Below are 22,265 nucleotides of genomic sequence, written 5' to 3' on the forward strand. Positions count from 1 at the left end.
CAGTATTTGGGGGGTCTGTAGACATTCAGAAACAGGACTCTGGATGAGGACTTCAACTGTATAGCTACATATTCAAAAGACTGAAAACTTCCAGGAGATAACTGCTTACATTGAAGTGATTCATTAAATAAGACTGCAACCCCTCCTCCTCTCCTGCTCGCTCTGGCCTGACTGATAAAACTATAAGGGAGGACCCCAGGAGGGGTTGACTCAATGAGAACAGCAGCACTGTTATTTTGGTCTAACCAAGTTTCAGTTAAAAACATAAAATCCAGGGTGTGCTCAGTGATAAAATCATTAATTAAAAATGTTTTCCCAGCTAAAGACCTAACAAGGGATGAGACCCGGGTTAAAGATGGCAGCCGTCCAGATGTGCTGCCAAACAGGCAGACGAAAAACACAATGCCATGAGCAACATCAAGCAGTGGGCACACAACAGCAGAAAGGAGCAGTCCCAGTCAGCTGATCAGGACGTCATGCATCAGAGCTGAGAACTCAATCAGCAGATTACAGCTGTTCCCAACAAAAATATTTTCTTCACACAGCAGCGACAAAAGCTTCAGACCTGTTACAGGCCGCTGACAAACACACACACACACACACACGAGCACGCGCGCGCAAGAAGCAGGAGGGAAAGAGCAGTTTTCAGATTCCACATGTAACCATGCTAGCATTAGCCACTTAACATACACAACAGTGTGCAAGGAGAAGATACTGACCACCATTAAATACGTCCCATGGTGTGCACACAGGGACCTGGGACCCGATCGGCTGCTCAGTCAACAGTACAAGAGATCGAGCAACCAGGGATATCAAACTACTGGCAGCCATACCTGTTGAGGGTCAACATGTCGGACCTGGAAGTGTCTCATCAAGCAGGGAACTCAGGGGGAGGACAATAAACGAACCCCAATAGTACACACAAAAGGATTGGCCGCGTTTCTCTGCTGCTACAACATCTATTTCAGCCTCACTCAGACTATCACCACGGTCTTTACTTCGAACGATTCCCTAATCTCCCTATTCTCCAAACCTTAATATCAACGATGTCATGTGTCTGACCTTAGGAGGCTCGGCTTGCCGACCACAATAGCACCCCAGTGATCTCTTTTGCTTCACTCGTCTCATCCAAGACCTGCATGTAAGTGTGTTTGGGACCCCCCACTTTTAACAAGTCATTCCTGTTTTCTTGTGCTTTGTGTATCATTGCGAGGCAGAGAGTTATATTGCATGCGGAACCTCTCCTCTGTATTTTCAAGTAACCTTATTAGTCGCACCTAGTGATAAATTGTTACTAGCTGCGTTTAATCCGGCAAGTGCTGTTGTTTTCGAGCCATTTCTCAGCAGTATTAACTTAAAAAAATTGACTTTTTCTTTCTTTACATCTGCACTGTTTCTGCCAGGCCGCCATGGACCCCCATGATGGCCACTGTGAATACCTTGCTTGCCTGAGCAGCTTGCATATTCGTTGAATGATATTGAGAATCCCTGTGCAGCAGCAGTTGAGCTGCCTCTGGAAGGGCGTATTCAGAGATCGAGAAGTATACAGCCTTCACCTGCTCGGCCAAAGGGAAGGAGACGTGCTTCGAGAAAAAGGTGCTCAGAAGTGTAAGATGGGACTCTGCAGTCTGCACTTAGTCCGCCTAGTAGCATTAGTGGTTTATGGGATGACACTCAGCTACAGATCCTAGCTGCCATACTTGGTTTGCCAAGTAGATTGTGTAAGGTGGAGGGCCATTGTCCTTCAACAGTGGCCTCATTGGCGCAAGTGTGCTTGGAATAACCATCTCCTGTCAAGCAACCACCTTATAACGATGATAATGACACGATAGTGCCTAATATGCTCTCCCTTGATGCCAACGACTCGTCCTTTGAGGGTGACGAACAGTTTGAGGGTGCTGCTGAAGAACTTAAGTCCACTCACCTGGGGGACGTCAAGCCTTAGCAATAGGTGACGATGAGCCCCTATCCGTGGATGTCATCCAAAGGTTTACAAAGTGTGGCAAAAATTTGAAAGGGAAATGGCGGCTTTGACCTCCCCGGGGCCTGGAGTGTGTGACTGCAAATCCACGCTGTCCACAACAAGACTGACCGACTAGTGTGTTGCACATATAATGCAGCCACATGGGCAGCCGGCTTGGGAAATGCTCTTGCTATTTTGTTAGCAACTCTTAGCAATACTGCCAGCCCTGATGGCCAGGACACCATGAGCCTGACTGATTCTGCTCTTGTGACCGATTGGCAGCTTGCAAGGGATATTGGTAGATCCATGTCGGCTCCCGTGATGTCAAGGAAGCAGATTTGGTTAGCAGCAGAATCCGCCTTCAAGATAGGCGGGATATGAACAAGGTGCCAGACTGCATCAGGATGTCGTTTATAAAGACAACTAAAGGTACATTTTTGCACATTGTCTTTTTTTATATTGTATGAATCTGAATATTTTCTGGGTTACGCAAACTTTGGCTTTTGGACGTACACTTTTAGTAACTATCCTACGCACAGATTTATAAATGAGGCTCCAGGTTTGTGCGCACAAACGAGGAATGTGACTCCGGTTCACTTCGCTCTCAATATGCAAGCATTTTAGATAGCAATAGGAAGAAAATGAAAGTAAAAGTATAAAATAAGAGGGACACACACAGAAATAATATATTGGCTTAAATAGTGATCCAACAGCACAAACTGAATAATGGAGAATGTGCATATGACCTGAATTAAATGACTCCTGACTCCAAAGTGTTCATCATGCGTGTCAGGTGGCTGCCAATCGTCAGGAATCGTCATGAATGTTATGTTGCAGCGGGGTTGTAATAAAATGGAGCACAGGGGCGGTGTCTGTTTCCTCCGATTCAGGAGTTAACACAAACACACACACACAGCTCATCTGCGCGGCTTTGGAAAGTTTCTGCTCAGACTGCAGAGTTTTGGAGCGCATCCGATACTTTCCTCTGACGTCCATCCCAACTCTGGTTCTCTGATCCGGCCCGAGCCCGCTCTCAGCCGCGCACAGCAGGCATGGAGTCCAGCGGGATCTTCATTAAAGGAGGCAGGGTTGTGAATGAAGACTGCTCCGCGATCGCCGACGTCTACATAGAAAATGGGAAAATAGTTGAAGTCGGAATGGGTCTTCAGATCCCGGCGGGGACGCGAGTCATTGATGCCACAGATAAACTGGTGATGCCGGGTGGCATCGACACGCACACGCATATGGAGCTGGCGTTCATGGGCACCAAGGCTGTGGATGACTTCCACATCGGAACTAAGGTGGAGACATTTCATTTACATAAAATAAGTTGCATGAGTTAGATAAGTGAGGTTCCTCGCAGCTATGTGCGTTAATTCCAACACAGCAAGGGAATGTTTGAGCCGTTAGTACCTTTCATTAACAAAACAGACAGATTCTGCAGCATATAGCTACATATGCACATACATTTTTTTGTAATGCTGCCTGCACAAATAAAAGATTGAGATTGTAGGTTTTGTAAGAGTTCCCTGTTGTGCTTCCTGAAACAAGCAAACGTAAGGCAAAAAAAGGTTTTCATTTCGTTTGTCTCCTGCACCGTACCTGCCACAGCTGAAAACAGAGGCGCACTCCTGTCTTTGGCCAGACAAAAGTAACCCAACAACAGCACAGAAATGCTCTTTTTACAAGGTAGTAATTCATGAAAAAAAAAAATGTAAAATGCTAAAACATGAAAATATGCCTCCAAAAAAAAAAAACAAACAAAGGAAAAGTTTATAATTATGTTGCACGACGAGAAAATACAATGTTCCTGATTCATCAATGTGTAGCCAAAGTCACTGGCAGCTGACATCATTTGTAGCTGGTTAAATATGTTTTGTTCACAGAATGTTAGGTTGCTTGTTATTTTTCCCCAAGGGATCACTTAAGTTTTATTTTAATATATATATATATATATATATATATATATATATATGTATGTATATATGAAATCAATAACATGAAACTAGAAACTGCCAGCTGATAAAAATAAATCACACCTTAAATATACATAAAACCACACTTGGGTAGTTACTGTTTAACAGGCATCCCCACCAGTTAGTCATAATAAACCCCAGAGGGTGTTAGGGCACGTCAGCTTTGTAAGACTTGAGACAATCACATGTATTACTATGGGGAAGTGACTGTGTGGACACATCAGGCACAACACTTCAGGATGATGGGAAGAGAAATGTTTAGCAGTCACAACAGATACTCAACAAGAACCCAAACTCCAGTCTCAATAATAAAAACTATTTTAGCACTAACACAAGGGCAGTTTTACCAGAAGTATACACCAAACCGATTTTCTTCTTCAGTTTCCTACCACAACGCTCTAGTCTGCTGATCAAGGGTCAGTGTTACTCAATACTTCACTGGTCTGACCGCACTGATACAGAAGTGCAAAACTATGTGGTTCGTGCTACTTGACTCAGATTGGTGTTGTGTAATCTGCCTTGCACACTGTTCCACAGATCACTGCATTATGTTGCGCAATGTGTAGCAAAACAGTTGCATTTAATATATTTAAATGTCAAGTCTACACTGATCAGGCATAACATTCTGACCACTGACATGTGAAGTGGTTATCTCTACATCATGGTGGCTGGGTTTTAGTGGGTGGGATATATTAGGCAACTCTTGTGGGTGTTCCCAGTCTGCAGAGGTCAGTATCTAACAGTGGTCCAAGGAAATAACAGTGGTGTACCAGTGACAGGGTCATGGGGGGCCAAGGCTCACTGATGCACATGAGGAACGAAGGCTGGCCCATGTGGTCTGATCTAAAAGAAGAGCTACTGTTTCTCAAATTGCTGAAGAACTTAATGCTGGTTCTGATAGAAAGGTGTCAGAATACACAGCGCATCGCAGTTTGTTGCGTCTGGGCTGCATAGTTGCAGACCGCTCAAGGTGCCCATGCTGACCCTTGTGCAACAACAATTGGCATGTGAGCATCAGAACTTGACCACGCCATAATGGAAGAAGATGGCCTGGTCTAATAAATCACTCTGTCTTTTACATCAAGTGGCTGCCTGGGTGTCTGCATGCACATTGCTTAACTGAGAACGCATGGCACTAGGATGCACTATGGGAAGAAGGCATGCGGGCAGAGGCATTTCAGTCAAGTTTTAAAAGTCCAGTTTTAGTCGTAGTAATGCAATAATTAGGTTTTTTTTTAGGTGTCATGTAAACATAGTGGTTGTGATGCTTTGGGAAATTTGGCAAGGTTAAACATTTTTTGATTAAGTTAAAAGTATGCAGAACCCAACAACACCACCTAGGTTAAAAGAGCCAAGGACGCTGTTTATAAGCTACACAGTTTCTTAATAAAATCAGGGATGAGCAGAGTTAGAAAAAGAGCAACAAAAACACAGACGTGAAACAAGCCCTTTGGTCTGGTGATGACAGAGGCAGTGCTCTTCCAGCTAGCCTACAACATGATTACAAAACACACCAATCCCAAACCGCACTCTGTCAACCAAAGACAGTGTTATATAAAAGCTAAGATAACCACTGCAGCCCAAAACAGTGCAGGGTGCCTTCTGAATTTGTCCGGGTTAAAATCATTAAGAGTTCATTAAAACTAAAATCTGCTAGGTCACAACGGAGGAGAAATGGCGACGCAGCTCTGTAGTTCCACGTTGCTTCCCCTCACTCGCCGAGGGCGAAGCTTCCTTCCGGTGTCCAGTCTTCTCTCCTGCCTTCCCGGCTCCTATCACAAGTCCGGCGCTAAGTTGATCATCTCAGCATTGATGCAGACCCTGTACACCCATTCATGGGGATTCCCTGCTCTTTCAGCAGGAGAATGAATTCAAGGTGTCAGATCTCAGTTCTATGGAGCATCTGTGGGGTGTGCTGGACAAACAGTTCAGAGGAGGCCGCATTTCACAACTTGCAGGTCTGAACTCTTTGGAGTAAAAGGACGGCGCTTCCAAAGCACAGATGATGCAGCAGCAGCAAGGCAGCTGCGCTGAGTCTCTGATTCAGGTTGTGTGTGAAGTGCAGACTTCAAACTATATACCAGTTCACTTTTATATTGTGTCAATAGGCCAAGTAAGCAGACTTATGATAAATAATATATGCCCTTTCCTTAGTATTGCCGTAACATTTGGTGCAGCAGGAAACCGTAAAAAACGTGTTTTATTTTAATTATTTATTTTTTAAACAAAGAATGTTCTCAGAAGCAGAAAGAAGCACGAAAGCCCCTTTCCTATTGGTGGAAAAATGCACCGCATCAACTCATCAGAAATGATACGACAACACGCATTTGGTCGCTGAGAAAGAGGGGAAAGCGATATGGATAGCGAGTTTTCAGATAATAATAGCAATTAGTGTGGATACCTGACTGTTTTGTGAATAGTTGTACAAAAAAACGCCTGAGGCTTTGCCTGCATTTTAATGTAAATAGTTGTAATTAACTGCTAAATTCATTTCTTTCTTATCTTTGAAATTTATAATTTATATCAACATTCTAAGTTATTGTTAAACATGTTTGTGGTTTTCAAAGTAAAAAAAAAAAATCCTCCTCGGATTTTGTTATTGTGTGATTTTTAAGTCCAATGTGTTAGTATACGTATATATGTCAAAATGAAAAACAACTAAAATCACATGTGAGGTTATGCTGAAAAAAAAAACAAGGCAAGGTAAATACAAAGTATTTACCTTAAAAGTTTTTAAGGTAATACAAAAGTTAAATCAAAAGTAGTAAACAATTGCCAATTACCATCTGGACCCCAGTGGGTTAAAGGATCTTCTGGTAACACCTTGGTACCACATACCACAGCACTCTTTCAGGGGTTGAGTGGAATCAAGGCCTCTAAGGGTCAGGGCTGTTTTGGCAGCAAAATGGGAAGCAATATTAGAAAGGTAGTCATAATGTTATGCCTGATCAGTGTATTAAGTGGACTTGTTTTGCCACACATGTAATCTGTCAATGTCATGCCATAAATGTTTTTAAACATCACATTTTCGTGGAAGTGACACAATAATGCTGCTATTTGCTAAGTTGATCAAACTATTTCCACTGAAATTAAAATTGTCTGTTTTATTGTTTTAAAAATCTTTTGTACCTATTCCAGGTAATTCTATGGATTAATCTTTAATTCATATATGTGGAACATGCTGTGTGTGTTTCAATAGGCCGCTCTGGCAGGAGGGACCACAATGATCCTGGACTTTGTCATCCCCCAAAAGGGCAAGAGTCTACTGGAGGCCTACAACTGCTGGCGTGAGACAGCTGACCCTAAAGTTTGCTGTGACTACTCGCTGCATGTCGCTGTGACGTGGTGGAGTGACAAGGTGAATGGGCAGATAGGTGTTAATAAAAATAGATGAATAAATAAAAAGTAAGGCCCAAAAGTATAACACCACTTGAATTTTGACTCTACTAATGTTTGAAATAGTCCAAAAAAGATTTTGCACCACACAGATTTACACACAGATAGACTACTTAAGGGTTACTGTTCAGAGACATAAGAATCAATGGTATTCAAAGACTGACAGATTCTTTCATTGACTGATTGGCATTGTTCATCTGGAAATTTGCCCAGCAGAAATAAACATTCTGAATAACAAAGCGTTCAACATTTACAATGTACAAGAGTGTGAAAGCAGGTAACAACAGATATATTTAATTCATACATCCTAAACTGGCAAATTCCTAAAGATAGGACATATAAAAATGCCATAGAAAAACATTATTAATAGCAAGTGTTCCCTCGTTGTGTCCCAGGCCTGTATGTCAGAGGGAAGAGAGGACTTCTTGTTTATGTACTGGCTTCCTATTAGGACCCTGAGCAATTACATTTAGCCTTCTTATTCACTCTTTTTCACTCCATTATTTCTTTTTTCTCACCAGGTCAAAAAGGAGATGGAGATTCTGACCAAAGAAAAAGGAGTAAATTCCTTCAAGATGTTTATGGCCTATAAAGATGTCTTCATGCTGTCGGATTCAGAGCTCTATGCCGCCTTCAGCCAGTGCAAGCAGATCGGAGCTATAGCTCAGGTGCATGCTGAGAATGGCGATCTCATTGCAGAGGTCAGTATGAGCAAAAATGAGACAGTGATACTGAGTACTGAAAATTGAGTAAAACGGTTCATGTTTAACAACAGCTGGGTGAATCTCAGATCCAAGTGCCATAAAAGTTAGATACAGTGACAAAAATAGTGATAGAAAAATTCAGTAATATCAATAAAAGCAAAGTCTGCTCTGAATGAATAGGCATGTCTGACTGTCCTCTATGTGCTCCCAGATAATTCAAGGTCCACTGATACTGCTGTAGCAATAAGAACAAGATATGATGAAATAGCAGAAGTCTCCAGCAGAACCCCGCCTGCTTCCAGAATTAACTCTCTCACAAGAGCAGGCATTTTTCATCACAGATATTTAACATATCCCTCTTCCTGCTCTTAAATTCACAGTGTAATTAGTAGCATTAATAACGCCTGATTAGCTGCCCCATCATCATGTTATAATACACATTTGTGCTTTCCTGCTACAGTGCGACAGTCAAAATGTCTGCCATGAAAATGACCCATTATTTGTCTGGATGTGTTTTCATTTTCTAGTTTTTTTTTTTTTTCTTCTTCTTCTTTTTTTAATGTCATCACAACAACTCACCACTAGAGAGTAGCAAACACCAAGAAAGTGGTGGGGAGCACATGATTCTTGCTGCCAGTGGAGTGTGTGATGCTTAGAGTAATTGGCATGAATGCGAATTGCTAAATTTATTTTAGCTCTTGCCTTAATTTTCGCCCCTATGTTCTTTCTGATCCCGCAGTTCACAGCAGCCACATAAAGAATCTCTTTGTTGGTGTGCTGTATTTTAACCCAAATCCTTTCAACTCACTCCTCACCTTTTCATTGCTGTCTCTCTGCCTGGACAAATGCTGTAACGAGCTTTCCTTTCATATCATTTAACCTTTATCCTGTCTTTTTGTTCCTGCTGGGACCTGACAGGGAGCTAAAAAGATGCTTGCCCTTGGCATTACAGGGCCTGAGGGCCATGAGCTGTGTCGGCCAGAGGAGGTGGAGGCTGAAGCCACCCAGAGGGCCATCACCATTGCTCACGCTGTCAACTGCCCACTGTATGTGGTCCATGTCATGAGCAAATCTGCTGCCAAGGTGGTTTCTAATGCGCGTAGAGATGGTGAGTGTGGGCTTATCACCACCTGCTGTTTAAATGCAGGGCAAGGGTGAGAAAAGATGGCTTTGTTTATGGCCATATTTAACTTATATGTGAATTTCCCTAAATGGATTGTCAAAGGCCAGTATTCATATTTTTTAACAATACTGAACATATTTTTAACCCTTTCTCTATAGGTCGAGTTGTGTTTGGGGAGCCCATCGCAGCTGGTCTAGGTACAGATGGTACCCACTATTGGGACAAAGAGTGGGCTCATGCTGCTGGCTTTGTCATGGGTCCTCCACTTAGACCTGACCCAAGCACCCCTGGTTACCTCATGGACCTGCTGGCCAAGTAGGTGGAACTGAAAGTGTATAAGGAGGCATGGTGAGAAGAGCCCCAAATGAAAATTCAAACTGAAATATGTGAATTCATGACACCACAGTTTGTTAAAATGTTTGTAGCTGTGAGATTGTAAAGGCTAAAATTGACATGGCAGAATAATACCAGCTAGGATTTATGGAAAACATCTCATAGGCAACACAACTCAGTAACTGTGTTGTTTGTTTGTTCTATTTGTTTATTTATTTCAGTGTTGATCCCGTCAATCATACATTCATTTATTTCACTGTCATTTGTGCTAGTGATGATCTCAGTGTGACGGGAACAGACAACTGCACCTTCTGTGTGTGCCAGAAGGCCCTGGGCAAAGACGACTTCACCAAAATCCCCAACGGAGTCAACGGTGTGGAGGACCGAATGTCTGTCATCTGGGAGAAAGGAGTAGTGCGTCACTGTAACATTATAACTGCTCTGACGTTGTTCATTGCTGATATGGAGGAATGCTGAACTGCAGTAGCTGCTCTTATGTCGTTTCCTGCCATTATCCAAGCAATTACACACTCTGCCACAACATGGCAGAGGGCCGGAAAAAAAGATTTACGAAAGAGAGCAAATGACAGCATCAAGAAATTCATTTTATTTTTGACTTAAAAATTTATTTTTTCTGCGTCACCATGCTTCACAGTCAAGCCTGATTACTCTTAGTCAGTGACAGTTTTGGGAACATATCAATAATTTAAACAAAAAATCTGTTAAAATCGTAAGGCTCCTACACAGTGTCTCTACACAGCATGTGGCAGGGGCCCATTTTAGATTTATTGCTCCCATACATACATGAAGTGGTAATAAAGTTTAATATCAATTTATATTTATGTATTTATTCTGCTACTCCCATTTTTTTTTGTTTTAGCTGAAATGCCATTTTTCAGTTCCAGAGAGAAAAGGTAATACTGTAAACTGTGAAGTGCGGATGTTGCATTTTCTTCCCATTGTTGTGAGGATGGTGTTTTGTACTCAGCTACCCCAAGACCATGGGAAATCTGCTCCGCGTGCAACAGCGCTTACAAATCACACATTAGATGCCATTTTTGGCAGAAATGAATTGCTCGTTACAAAGTTGAGCGCTGACCTTTTGTCGGCTAATTCTGCACATTGTTGCCGTTGAATGCACTCAGGCCAGGTTTTTTGTGTGTTTTCTCTCTTCAGCACAGTGGCAAAATGGATGAGAATCGATTTGTTGCCGTCACCAGCAGCAACGCAGCAAAAATCTTCAACTTTTACCCGCAGAAAGGCAGAATCGCTAAGAACTCAGATGCTGATGTGGTTATATGGGACCCCAAGTTGACAAGGTGAGAACCCCGACTCAGGCCAGTCAGCAGACTTAGAGAAAGCTTTTAGAATTCCACAGGAAAAGAAAGCTGTCCCACTGTTTGGGCAGTTTAAAAATGTAATCCAAAATCTGCAGTGGGCTATTATCTCTGTGCACTAAGGCAGACCTTTCTACCAGTTCTATCAGCAGCTTTAACTCCAGATGGTGCTGCTGAAACACTGGGCACACTTGAAAAGCATGTCTTCAGGGTGTCAAGCTTTCATTTAAATAAGATCATGTTTTTAAGCTTAAGCAGAAAATCAGACAGGCTATAGATACAGGCAGCTAAAAAGAGAAGTGATGTATCTTTCATCTTGTGCCACAGCAACGCACAATACACACACACACATAAGATGATTATGTCTGTGCTCCATCCAAAAGTGAGGGTGTCTCATCGCTTAATTATAGCTGCAAATGAAAGCATGACAGTGCACAAGTTCCTCAGCTGGGTTAAAAAAAAAAAGACTGTTAGAATTATTATTATTTTTGGCTGTTGGTTACTTTTCGGCAAAGGTTTTAAACACACTTGTATAAGGTAAATGCACACAACATCAGTGAGACAACGCTAGTAGGTCATGGTGAGCATCTTAAAGATGGCGAATAGTTTGTGTGGGAGTTAAACCGATTTTCATGGTACAGAACACACAGTGACGAGGCTATTTTGAGTAACAGTCTCAGAGTATGATAATTGATCGTGATATCACCAATCATCATACGGAACAGTATGTCACACTGTGGAGAACATGCAGTAACGCAGGTACAGGGAACTGTGTCTTTTCCCTGCTGCACCGCACTGAGATTTATATAACCCAGAATGGCCCTGCACTGCTCTGTTCACTGGAGAATCTGGGCTGAGCCCCTCTGGGAAGTCACTAATCACTGATGTGAGTCGAAGAAAAACACATTAAATCCTGGTGCTGGAGACTCTTGGCATTATGAAGGAGGTTACAGTGGACAATCCTGAGGCTCGCCATCCATGCTAGGACCTCGACTGCTTTCCTCAATCTTTATATGTGTTCTGTCTCGGCTATGTGGGCACGTCTGCCAATGTTACAATGCCTTTCAAGCGTGAGTGCACCTCATGTTTGGTTTGTTACAGGGTGAATTCATGTGTTAAAATGCACAATTAATTTCCCTCAATGCTAGTGTCCCTTCATAACATCCGGGACAAGGGGCTACAAACAGTTGCATAACCAGAGATGCTTAGCAAGCTTAGTCAGCTGCCTTGTGTCTTATAATTGGGCTTCTTGAATAATGAGGACACATGTTATTTTTGTCAGTGCACATGAAGCATGCTGTCTGGCTTTACAAATCAACAGAATATGCATATTTGTGAATAGGTGAAAAGATAACGTCCAAAAAAAAAAAAAAAAAAAAAAAAAAAAAAAAAGACAGTCTTTCAGGTGGCTGAATCATATTTATTTTAATTTTTACTAGTGATTCAGTATTTGAGTTGTATTATTTACAACTGATGGTGTTCAACATCATCACTGTGCTGTGGAAAGTGTTTTTCATGATGAAGTGATGAATTGACTTTTCCTTCAAGAGAGTTTATGTTTTCCCACTAATGAGAATGTGCTTCAATGCCAAATCACTTGGTTTGAAGTTCCCCTATTTCCCATTTATAGCAGTGTACTTAGACTTATGGGTCTGTAACACACTGCATGAAGGTATAAGAATGTATTTGTGGGTATCAATGAGTGCTGGCTGGCTTTTCCTCACAACATTAAACATTACATTAAAATGCCTTTATAACTGGACAGTTCTCAATTATGGTGCAACATTGGTGTTTGTATACTGCCCAAAAGAGCTAGACTGAGAGATTTAATGTGAAGTACAAAGGTTATTAAAGTTGAAGCATTTTCAGCATTTTTATATTAGCAATGCATCCCACATATAAAAGACTCACAGACTAGCACGTGAATACAGTTCAAGCATCGTCTGTTTGCAATGTAACCGTTAACTCGAGCTCTCAGACTGATGTAGTAATGTAAATGTAAATGATCTTCCATCAGAATTCATATTAATTGTTACATCCTAACACTGGTGACATGTGGTTGGAGAACAAAACATTAGCATACTACAACCAAAGATATTTGAGTTTTCTATATGGCTTGAATAAAACCAAACCCTGCCATCGATATATTTACCATGGTACTTTTGAATAAATAATCTGAGAAGCTGGAAATGATTTCTATCTTGTGTCTCTCCATAAAAAAAGATTCATTTATATTCAGCATCAACACTCACAGGCTGTGCAGACAGTTTTGTTGTATCAGGATCCTGACTGTGCTGCAGTATTATGTGGCTGTGCTCATACAGCAGGAGAATGTAGAATGTAATCAGCAGCAGTTAAAATGTTGCGGTACCTATTTATTGACTATAAGAATCCAGTGTTATATGCTTCGTAAGCTTTTTAGAGAAGAGAGCGTCACGAGTAAATGTTATATAAATAATCCATTATGCTGCTTGCTGCTGCACAGTAAGTGAGCCACAGTAACTTGACGCTGTGTATGGGTACATCTTGCCCTGATTCAATCAGTTCCAAGTTGGAACAGAATGCAATAAGACTTCACAATAGGTTTGTGTTATCTTTTCTTTCAGCTTTGTATTCATAAAGCATATGGTGAAAACTTCACTTGCCCACAGGCTGCATACAATCAAAATCTTTAGTGATGAAATACTTTTCTACAGCTATTTGTAAACTCATGGCTGTATCTTTTATTGTGTTTTGGTAGGAAGATTTCAGCAAAGACCCACCACCAGGCTGTGGACTACAACATTTTTGAAGGCATGGTGTGCCACGGGGTCCCCGTCATCACCATATCCAGAGGCAAAGTGGTTTACGAGGCGGGAGAGCTGAAGGTGTCACCAGGACATGGCAAATTCATCCACAGAAAACCCTTCTCTGAGTTTGTTTACAAAAGAATCAAGCAAAGGGAGCAGGTCAGTCAAGCCCCATATGCGTCAACACCAGAAAGTAGCATCCCGGCTTTTAAACAATGTGCTTCATGGATGTGTCCACTCTGTGTCCTATTTGTAGCTTGTTGCACAAAACAGGCTTTCATCTATTTTATTTGAGTGTGGATTTTTGGGGGTGAAAAAAAAGAGAGAGACAAGTGGATTAGATAACTGTGTGTGACGAATTTGCAGAGAATCGTTACCCCAGTCTGCAGTGCGCCTCAGCTGTAACATGGGTTTAGCAGGTGGCAGCAGGAAAATGGCTTTGGGAATAAAACCACCAGCATGACTCACAGTGAACAAAAAAAGAGAGAAAAAAGAGAGAGTGAATATATACACAAGAAGAACATCTCAAAGTGAAAACTAAAGTTGCTGTCTTTGCCAGATAAGCAGTTTGCTACATGAATTTAAAAGGCAATAATATGTTGTGTTGGCAGGTTCATACGCTCACTGCGCCCAGATAAGTAACAAAAAGTGAGCCTCTTGTCTTTTGCTTTGCTTAAGGGATTAAATAAGCAGACTGTAACATTGGAGAAAGATAAGTGTATTTCCTAAAATTGGACTCCAAGGAATAGCGAACGAGTCAATGATGCCTCTAATATTAACTTTGGTTAATTCTATGAATATCTAATCACAATGTACCAGGGTTGGGGATAGGGGGTTAGGTTCTGCTTCCTAAAGTGATAATAATAAATAAACGTAGTCAACACTGGACTCACTGTGAAACCCCCCTCAGTGAACTAAAGACCAGATTTTATTCTGAAACATCCAGATGGTGATGAGTACCTGGACAGAAAGTTCACTAAACCTCTCTTCCTGCTTTGATTTTGGCCTGCAGGTGGGGAAACCTACAGCTGTGATCAGAAAACCATATGAAGGCAAAGTCATTTGTAAATGAACATCAGACCGGGGACATTAAAGGCCCTCTGAGCTCTGCCAGTCTCCAGAAGCTACCAAAGCCAAAACACTTGAACCACGTCTCACTGTTGAACCTGCTCTGAGTGGTTTCCATGTGTGTCTGTCTTTAAAATTGTTCTGCAAATCATACATTCCATACATTATTCAGATGCTTGACTGCACTGTGTGCAAGGTGCGGGTGTTGGCCTTTAGGTCGATGTCCTGTTGGCAGATAAAACCTTTGATTTATTTGCTTAACTATGAGAGGTTTCCAGGTCACCTCTGTTCAGCACACAGTTCAGCGGATTCCTCTCTGCTGCTGAAAATTATATTTGCTCTAACATACATTATGCAATTTATTGTAAGGAATGGAAATTTGGTCTATGCCTCATTTCTTTCTTTTTTTTTTTTTTCGTAGGGGGGGGTTTAATATTGGTGAAAATTAGAAAAGTTTTTGCTTATTATGTTAGGAATGATACATCTTTCCTTAATATAAATAAAACAAACAAGCCTAACCTTAACTGCCAATTTGCCTGGTTCTTCTTTTCTACGACCATTCATTTTCAAGCCCATTTTCTGAAATGTTTGTTGCCATTGGTAACAGGACTGATGTTTTCTCACCCAAAGGCACCCTTCCCTTTGATGAAATTTTTATTAAAAACGTACTGACATGCGTGAAAGTATTAAGATTTACTTTGTTGACCCAGATTGACTCTGTATTTGCATATTCAGCAGAATCACACATTATCAGACGCGCTATGCCCATATATGGACTGCACTCTTTCCCTGTAAAAAAAAAAAAGGTCTATGGCTGTCACTGCATATCATGTGGCAGCTTCCTATTGGGCTGGAATGCTGGCGTGGTATAATGCCACAGGGCCAGCTGAGACATAATGTGAATTTATCAGGTTGCCGCACGGGTCACTGGCAACGCGTGACTCACAGAAGGCCTACTCATGCTTGAGCTGTAGTACTTCCTATTTTCCTTTTATCTAGCAGTAGAATGATGGTGTGGTGCTCGCAGTTTGGGACTGTACAGTTAACAGAGGTGGAGATCAACCCACTGGCTCATTTTGAAGATTAAGGTCACCATTTTTGGAAACTCAATTTATGCCACAATAGCTCCAGTAGCAATGCAAGCACAAACTTAAAATGTAACTGTCTATGGTTTGTTATTGTTGATTTTTAGTGAACAAGAGCAATATTACAAATTGGAGTGCAGTTGATGAGAATGAATTCAAAGTGTACAAATAGCGAGCAAGCTGAAAGATAGGATTACTGCCATGAAGTTTTTTACTTCCACCATCCACTGCTAATGCAGGATATATGGGGTGCAGTAAAGCCCATATATTCCTGGCAAGCACTGAAGGTTCAGAGAGGTTTTGCAGAAAATTATGCCTCAGAGAGCTTTACCATTTAAAAATTTTAATTTAACTTCCTAGACATTTGAGTTAAATGTCGTTATAACTATTATATACATTTGTTATCTATGGCCAAAAGAGTGTTTTATGATGTACATGTGATGTTTGACGTCTGAACAATAAGCTAATCAGCTCAACTTTGAGTTCAAATTAACTTTTTTACTAAATTGAAATCAACTCATTACAGGATTTTTTTTAGAATAGGCTAGTCAGTAAACTCAAAAACACAATTCCTGTTGATGTGGAGGCATTAAAAAGAATCTTTTTTTATTTATATTTTCTGCTTATAAAATTGTTCTATTTAGTAACAATGGAGTTTTCATTCTTTCTTTAAAATACTTCATGAATATTGAATATATTTATTTTAATTTTGTAAGTAATTACATACTTTTTTCTTGGTTAAACAGTACTTCATCAGAAAATGGCACCAAAATGAGGTGTGTATGTGCAAATGGCTCTTTGCCAATTTAAAAACTAAAATGTCAAGGTTAACCGCATCATTGTTTATTCTCAGATTCTCTGTGATACCTCCATGTAGGTCAAGACAGTAACACCTACAGTATGAGGTATTAATAATGAACAGTGAGAGCACATACACTGAAAGAGGACAATGCCTTTGACGATGATGATTTTCAGGAGATGACAGTAATGTGTTTATATGCAGTAAGATTCGAAGAAACTTTAAAGAACAAAATTTGTTTTTTTTTTAAATGTCTAAAACATTTAAAATATTTGATACATGGTTAATGTAGCCTCTCCATAGTCATTAATAATGGCGTCTTATATGAATTTATAGCCTCGTGTATATCCTGTTGTCTGATGGATTATATTCAGTTTGAGGTAGATCATCAGATAATATTATCATCTGCCATTTTATGGAATGAATATGATGTAAGATGTATGTAATGTAGCTGTCAAATGAAAATTAAATATGTATTTGCTAATTGAAGCTAAATTAATGAATTGACTAAGAGGTGATTTATGGTCTGTCAGTGTCTCTTAATGTGTCTCCTATAAGCTGTTCTCCATGGCAACCATTATTGGCAATTGACAGGCCAACCTATTATGCAATATAACTTAACGACCTACTGCACTATAACAGAATGCAATTACAGTATAGGTAGAGGATAATAGACAAGTAATGGCTCACAAGTAACATGCAGTATACAATGTTTTTATTATTAAAAACATTCACTGCAGCATGACTGTAACACTAAACCTTTCACAACTGTAATATTCCCCATCTTAGTGTAGTGTGTTGCTGTGGTGCCATTTATCAATGAATAAATATGAATAAATATGAAGCACAAACCAGAGTTAATTAGCTCAGCATTTGATCCTAACTCATTACAAGTCATCAAATTTAATGGCAACAACAATGACACATTTCACTTTGAACCACTAACATTAACATCAAAGAGAAAAAGTTGGGGATCAACACTTCTTTCAATTGTGATGGAACTTTACCATGGAGTGTTTGTACTGAAAAAAACAAATAACATAAAAGTAAAGAAATGGCCGAGCGGCAGTTATTTGTTAAAGCTTTCTCAGCCAAATGCTCCGTGAGTGTGTGCGTGTGTGTGCGTGCGCACGCGCGTGTGGTCTGAGTTAATTGATCAGCCCCACGCCCTACCAGTTAGCCACAATATTAATTATGAATTAACATTTTTAATCATCCATGTGTGTAAATGATTTTTTCAATCAGTCTCTGGAGTTATTATTACAGCTACAACAACTCACTGTTTCGCAAGAACTCTAAGCTGATGATATGGCATTGCGTGCCATGAGTCCTGCAAAATTAACTATATTTGTTAAATTAACAAGAAGCTCAGTGAATGTGTTATTAAACTTCCCTCCTGTAATGTGGATCCAGATCAAATGGGATGAATTGAATAAAATCTTGGCCTACTTGTGTAAAAAAAGCGGATGCTCCTCAAAGTAATTGGGATCCATTTTATCTGTGCCATGAACAAGGCCTGTATGATATTTTTTTGGCAGTCCATGTGAATCTCCAAGGTCAGTAGCACCAAAGAGCAAGACTTCATCCAATATCTTTTGGTCCACTGACCTCTGTTGAGCATGCAAAAAAAGTCATGTAAGAGGAAGAATCATTTCCTCACACGGTACCTTGTGGATCCTCTTTGGCCCGAAAAAGAAGTGGAAACCAAAAATGTAGCTGATGAGAGAAGAAAAGATAAACTGAAGATGTCAGTGACACTTATAGCCTTTTAATATTCTCTTTCAATATAAGTTAATACAAACCTTAAGAATCATTGATGAGAGGCTGCGAGGGTTTTCCTCTTTCCTCCTTTTCAATCTCTTCCGGAGGATTTTGGCGTGCAGGTACTCCACTCTTTCCTCCGCGACCTTGGAGAAGAATTGCTCACAGACCATCAACCTCAGCTGCGACATTTTGGCCGTCATCAGGGCCATAAACACTAAGAAGAGGAGGATGACAGCCAGAGGAAATATGGAGGAGTAGAACAGCAGCTTAGGTTCAGGAAGGCACTTCTTTTCAAACAAGGTCACAGAGTATGAAAAGTCTCCTTTATGACTTTCCTCACTCAATGGTACACCGATAACACTTGCCATTCCCTGAAAAGATAAAGGAACAAGCGGTCACAAAAAATATTGTAAGTTAATATAGTAATTTCTTGAAGTACTTTCTCACACACACTTACTTTGATGCTCATTAACAAGGGAACATGAAATGGTTCCAGCTCCGATAACTTTGTTGTGACAATATCAACAAACCAGTACAATAGGGCGTCAACAGTTATAAATATGGCCCAAACCACAAAATGAACAACAATTGACACACCAAATTTCATCACAGCTTTGCTCTCTCTGGTTGTGGGACGGGCAGAGGGGATTGTAGTGTACAGCTTCCACTCCTTTGATGTGAGGGGGAGGATGTGAGGTTTTCCTTCTGCCTTCTGCTTCTCGTCAAAACTTACTAATTTGCTACTGATGAACCGGTTTTGATATTTCATGTCACTGCAGTACTTTTTTATGTGCAAAACTATGAAGGTCATGAGCACCAGGAAACTGATGGCAGGAAACATCCTGTCGGTCACAGAGGAGACCGCACTCACAACTGATTGTGCATATTTCACAGTCTCATTTAGTCTCTGCTCGGCTTCGTTGAGTTTCTCCCTGAATTTTTCTGATTCCAGCCTGGGTGCAATCTTCAGCTGGGAGTCAACGTTCACTACTCCCAGGTCCGTAACTCCTTTGAGGACGCTTCCTATCCACTTCAACATTTTGACATAGTTACTGAAAGGAGCCATGATGGCTGATTTCTTTGCTTTCAGGTTGCAGATCACACTCCTGAGGAGGCCTGTGAGGTTGTCTAAGGTGTTGTGAATGTTTTTAAGAACCACTAGGCTGGTCCCAGCTGTAAGCAGCAAGTTACGACTCTTTTTCATAAAGACAGAGATCACGAACAGGGTCCCTAGGCATCTTACTCTCTTTGATAAGAAGAGAGCAATGGTAAGTAATGTCCCAAAGCAGCCAGTAATCACTCCAGCCACAGTCGTTTCATATCGGAGGTGGAAGAGAAGGTATAGAAGGAGCAAGGTGCTGAGCAGGAGGCTGGAGAAGCTACAGGTCAGGAGGAGGATGAACTTTCTTTGAAAGCTGCCCCTGTTGCCAGTAGTGAAAACATCCACAGCCAGAAAACCAACATCTTTAAGGCTTTGTTTAACTGCAATCCACGAGTGTACCATCCTGGATGGGAAAGCAGAAACTGTGGAAAACATATTTAGAAAGAAATGGACAGTTAAAAAAACAACAAAGTGCTAGCTGTTCGTATTAACTTAAACAATACACAATGCGTGCTGAATTTCAGAACCCAGCTCTTTAGTTTAATGAAATTAAGCAAACAAACCTGCTGCATACATCTGGATGTCTACTCATAGGCAGCGTCTCCTTATATACAACTAAAACAGGAACTCCCCTAAAACCTCAGCCACTAGTCATTTCCAAGTCATCCTCATTTAAAAAAAAAAAGAGAAGACCAAAAAAACAAAGAAAAAAAAGCAGAAGCTAACATGGCAATACTTGGTTTTAAGGGGCTGAATGTTAGTGTGACAGAAGTTTGACATTTTTGGTCAAAGTATGTTACAGGGTTATGTCACAGAATACAGTTAATGCGATCCAATAAACTGCAATAAGGAAATAAAAGGGTGATGTTTTATGTTCAATATATGATTTTATTATAATATGTTTCATGGTGAAATAAATTACTTCCTCTGTCATTTGAAGGGGCTAAATACCAATTTCAATCAGTAATAACAATATTGGGTCCATTTCAAGAATTATACCTTACTGTCTGAGGTCTTGGTGTAATTAAGTGGTGTAATTAAGTGATCCTGGCATCTGCCTGACTGAGAAATCCAAAGTACAGCGCCTTGTACACAGGCAATATTTGGTGAGAATAATAATACATTTTATTTATAAAGCACTTTTAACAATGCTGAATGATGCTTTACAGGATGGAAGTCAATAAAAGAGTTAAGTCATACAGCAGAAATTAGGTTAACAAAACCAATGCACAGAAGAAGAAGAAAAGAAAGCAAGAAAACAATCAAACATTAAAAGCAGATTTCTGGTTCTAGTGCTAGTGGGTGGGGGCAGCAAATGAAAAGGCTCTGACCCACCAGTTTCAGTGCTTTAAGACTATTTGCCATTTTGCAAAGTCAAAATTTCTGGTGCAGGCATGTTTTGCTAAATAACTGCTTTGAAGGCCACTGGTGGTCTGAATAGAACTCTATGAAAAGCTGGTGGAGGCGGTGGCCAAAGGGCACACCGAACTGTTCAGCAGCATTGTGGAGGTGGTGGCAAGAGTCTCCATGAACATTCAGGAGATTTTAGTATTACCTATCTTATATTTGGGTCAGCAGCTCCCTTACATATCGTAGAAGTCCATCAAAATAATATTACTATTTTGCCAACTGGAATTCTGCTTCCAGTGAAGTTCATTAGGACAGTTTCCAAGTGTAAGGAGAGAACCTCAGTGGACCCAAGGTGTTACACCACCACATGCTTCAAGTATGCCAAAATGAAAATCAAATCAAATTTGCTCTCCTCTTGTTCAGGAATTCTCAACAGAAAGCTTTTGGGAGGATTGGTGGCAACAGTTTTCTCACCATGTCTGCGGTTGTACAGCTTCTCATCAGCTGACAAGCCCATTCCTAATTTCTGCTCACTCAACCTCAGGCCTCAACTCCTCCACAAAGAGGAGGAATCCACAATACAAGAAGGTCAAAGAGGATAAACAATATCAGCCCTCAGATCCTCTCCAAACAGGAACAGGGAGGAAGACTCGAGGGACTCATCTCCTTCAACATCAGGACTTGGACTCTCCACAAGAAGGAGGCACAGTCCTCCTTTTGGAGTTCCATGGCCCATTTTTGAGTTTTCTTTTTGAACTTCAGGCAGGTCTTAAGACAGTGACTCTGTTTAGAGTCTGATGATCCTGTTTGCTGCAGATCAGGGAAACTGAAAAAAAAAAACAACTTCCATTTGACAGTCTCTGCAGTTTGGAACCGCACTGCACAGCCTCTTTCTGCAGGGTCCATTTGAATCAGGTGGCTCTAACCATATCATTTTGAGACTTACAGAGCCTTCATCTGCATTTGGCTGGTTTGAGTTCCAGGTAGCCCATGTGTCTGTTGAGGCTGTCAAAGCTCTTGGTGGCATCTTCAACTATATTCTATATCTGGCTTCTGATATAAAAGAATAATTCCTTTTAATAGTGTTGTTTAAGACATCTAAGTGAATTTATATAGCGTTTTCATCCAAATCACTTTGCATTGTGCCTCTGATTAATTCATTCACACAATCTTTACTCATTGATGGCAGCAATATATCTTCCAAAACACTGACCTCTCTTGCCCATTTTTTACCTTTCACCTGTAAGGGTCAGAGTCTGGACATTCATACGCAGTGAGAGAAAGCCCTTAACATTTATTTCAATGGACAACATGGAGTCACCTTTCACCTTGCTCTTTGAGCTGGACAACTTTGGAAGCAGACTCTGCAGATGGAGGCCCAATGAAATCTGTAAGTTCCAAACCTTCTTACTGTTACAGCACAGGGCTGAGTAATGCTACATCTAACACACAATTTTCTCCTTGGTGAGCTTCAAC

The 22,265-nt window shown here is 40.7% G+C and overlaps 2 protein-coding genes across 2 annotated transcripts; one reads left to right on the forward strand and one right to left on the reverse strand.

Annotated features, from left to right (window-relative positions):
* Positions 1 to 2,825: 2,825 nt before the first annotated feature.
* dpys (dihydropyrimidinase) lies at positions 2,826 to 15,226 on the forward strand. Its single transcript, XM_029503545.1, has 9 exons — positions 2,826 to 3,264; positions 7,139 to 7,297; positions 7,857 to 8,036; positions 8,958 to 9,147; positions 9,321 to 9,477; positions 9,768 to 9,909; positions 10,672 to 10,814; positions 13,573 to 13,780; positions 14,634 to 15,226. Exons 1-9 carry the CDS (start codon positions 3,016 to 3,018, stop codon positions 14,691 to 14,693), a joined length of 1,488 nt encoding a protein of 495 aa, XP_029359405.1. The 5' UTR covers positions 2,826 to 3,015; the 3' UTR covers positions 14,694 to 15,226.
* Positions 15,227 to 18,229: 3,003 nt separating this feature from the next.
* dcstamp (dendrocyte expressed seven transmembrane protein) lies at positions 18,230 to 19,841 on the reverse strand. The gene is made up of 3 exons (XM_029503546.1): positions 18,795 to 19,841; positions 18,376 to 18,708; positions 18,230 to 18,289 (listed from the first exon to the last, which is right to left on the reverse strand). Exons 1-3 carry the CDS (start codon positions 19,839 to 19,841, stop codon positions 18,230 to 18,232), a joined length of 1,440 nt encoding a protein of 479 aa, XP_029359406.1.
* Positions 19,842 to 22,265: the final 2,424 nt, after the last annotated feature.

This window comes from Echeneis naucrates, chromosome 6 (assembly GCF_900963305.1).
Source record: "Echeneis naucrates chromosome 6, fEcheNa1.1, whole genome shotgun sequence".
Taxonomy (NCBI): Eukaryota; Metazoa; Chordata; class Actinopteri; order Carangiformes; family Echeneidae; genus Echeneis; species Echeneis naucrates.

Coding starts and splice junctions, on each gene's coding strand:
- dpys (XM_029503545.1), top strand. CDS start 3,016: ATGGAGTCCAGCGGGATCTTCATTAAAGGAGGCAGGGTTGTGAATGAA. Junction 3,265..7,138: donor ACTTCCACATCGGAACTAAG/GTGGAGACATTT, acceptor GTGTTTCAATAG/GCCGCTCTGGCAGGAGGGAC. Junction 8,037..8,957: donor ATGGCGATCTCATTGCAGAG/GTCAGTATGAGC, acceptor GGGACCTGACAG/GGAGCTAAAAAGATGCTTGC.
- dcstamp (XM_029503546.1), bottom strand. CDS start 19,841: ATGGTACACTCGTGGATTGCAGTTAAACAAAGCCTTAAAGATGTTGGT. Junction 18,709..18,794: donor CCTTGTTAATGAGCATCAAA/GTAAGTGTGTGT, acceptor TTATCTTTTCAG/GGAATGGCAAGTGTTATCGG. Junction 18,290..18,375: donor TCTCATCAATGATTCTTAAG/GTTTGTATTAAC, acceptor TTCTCTCATCAG/CTACATTTTTGGTTTCCACT.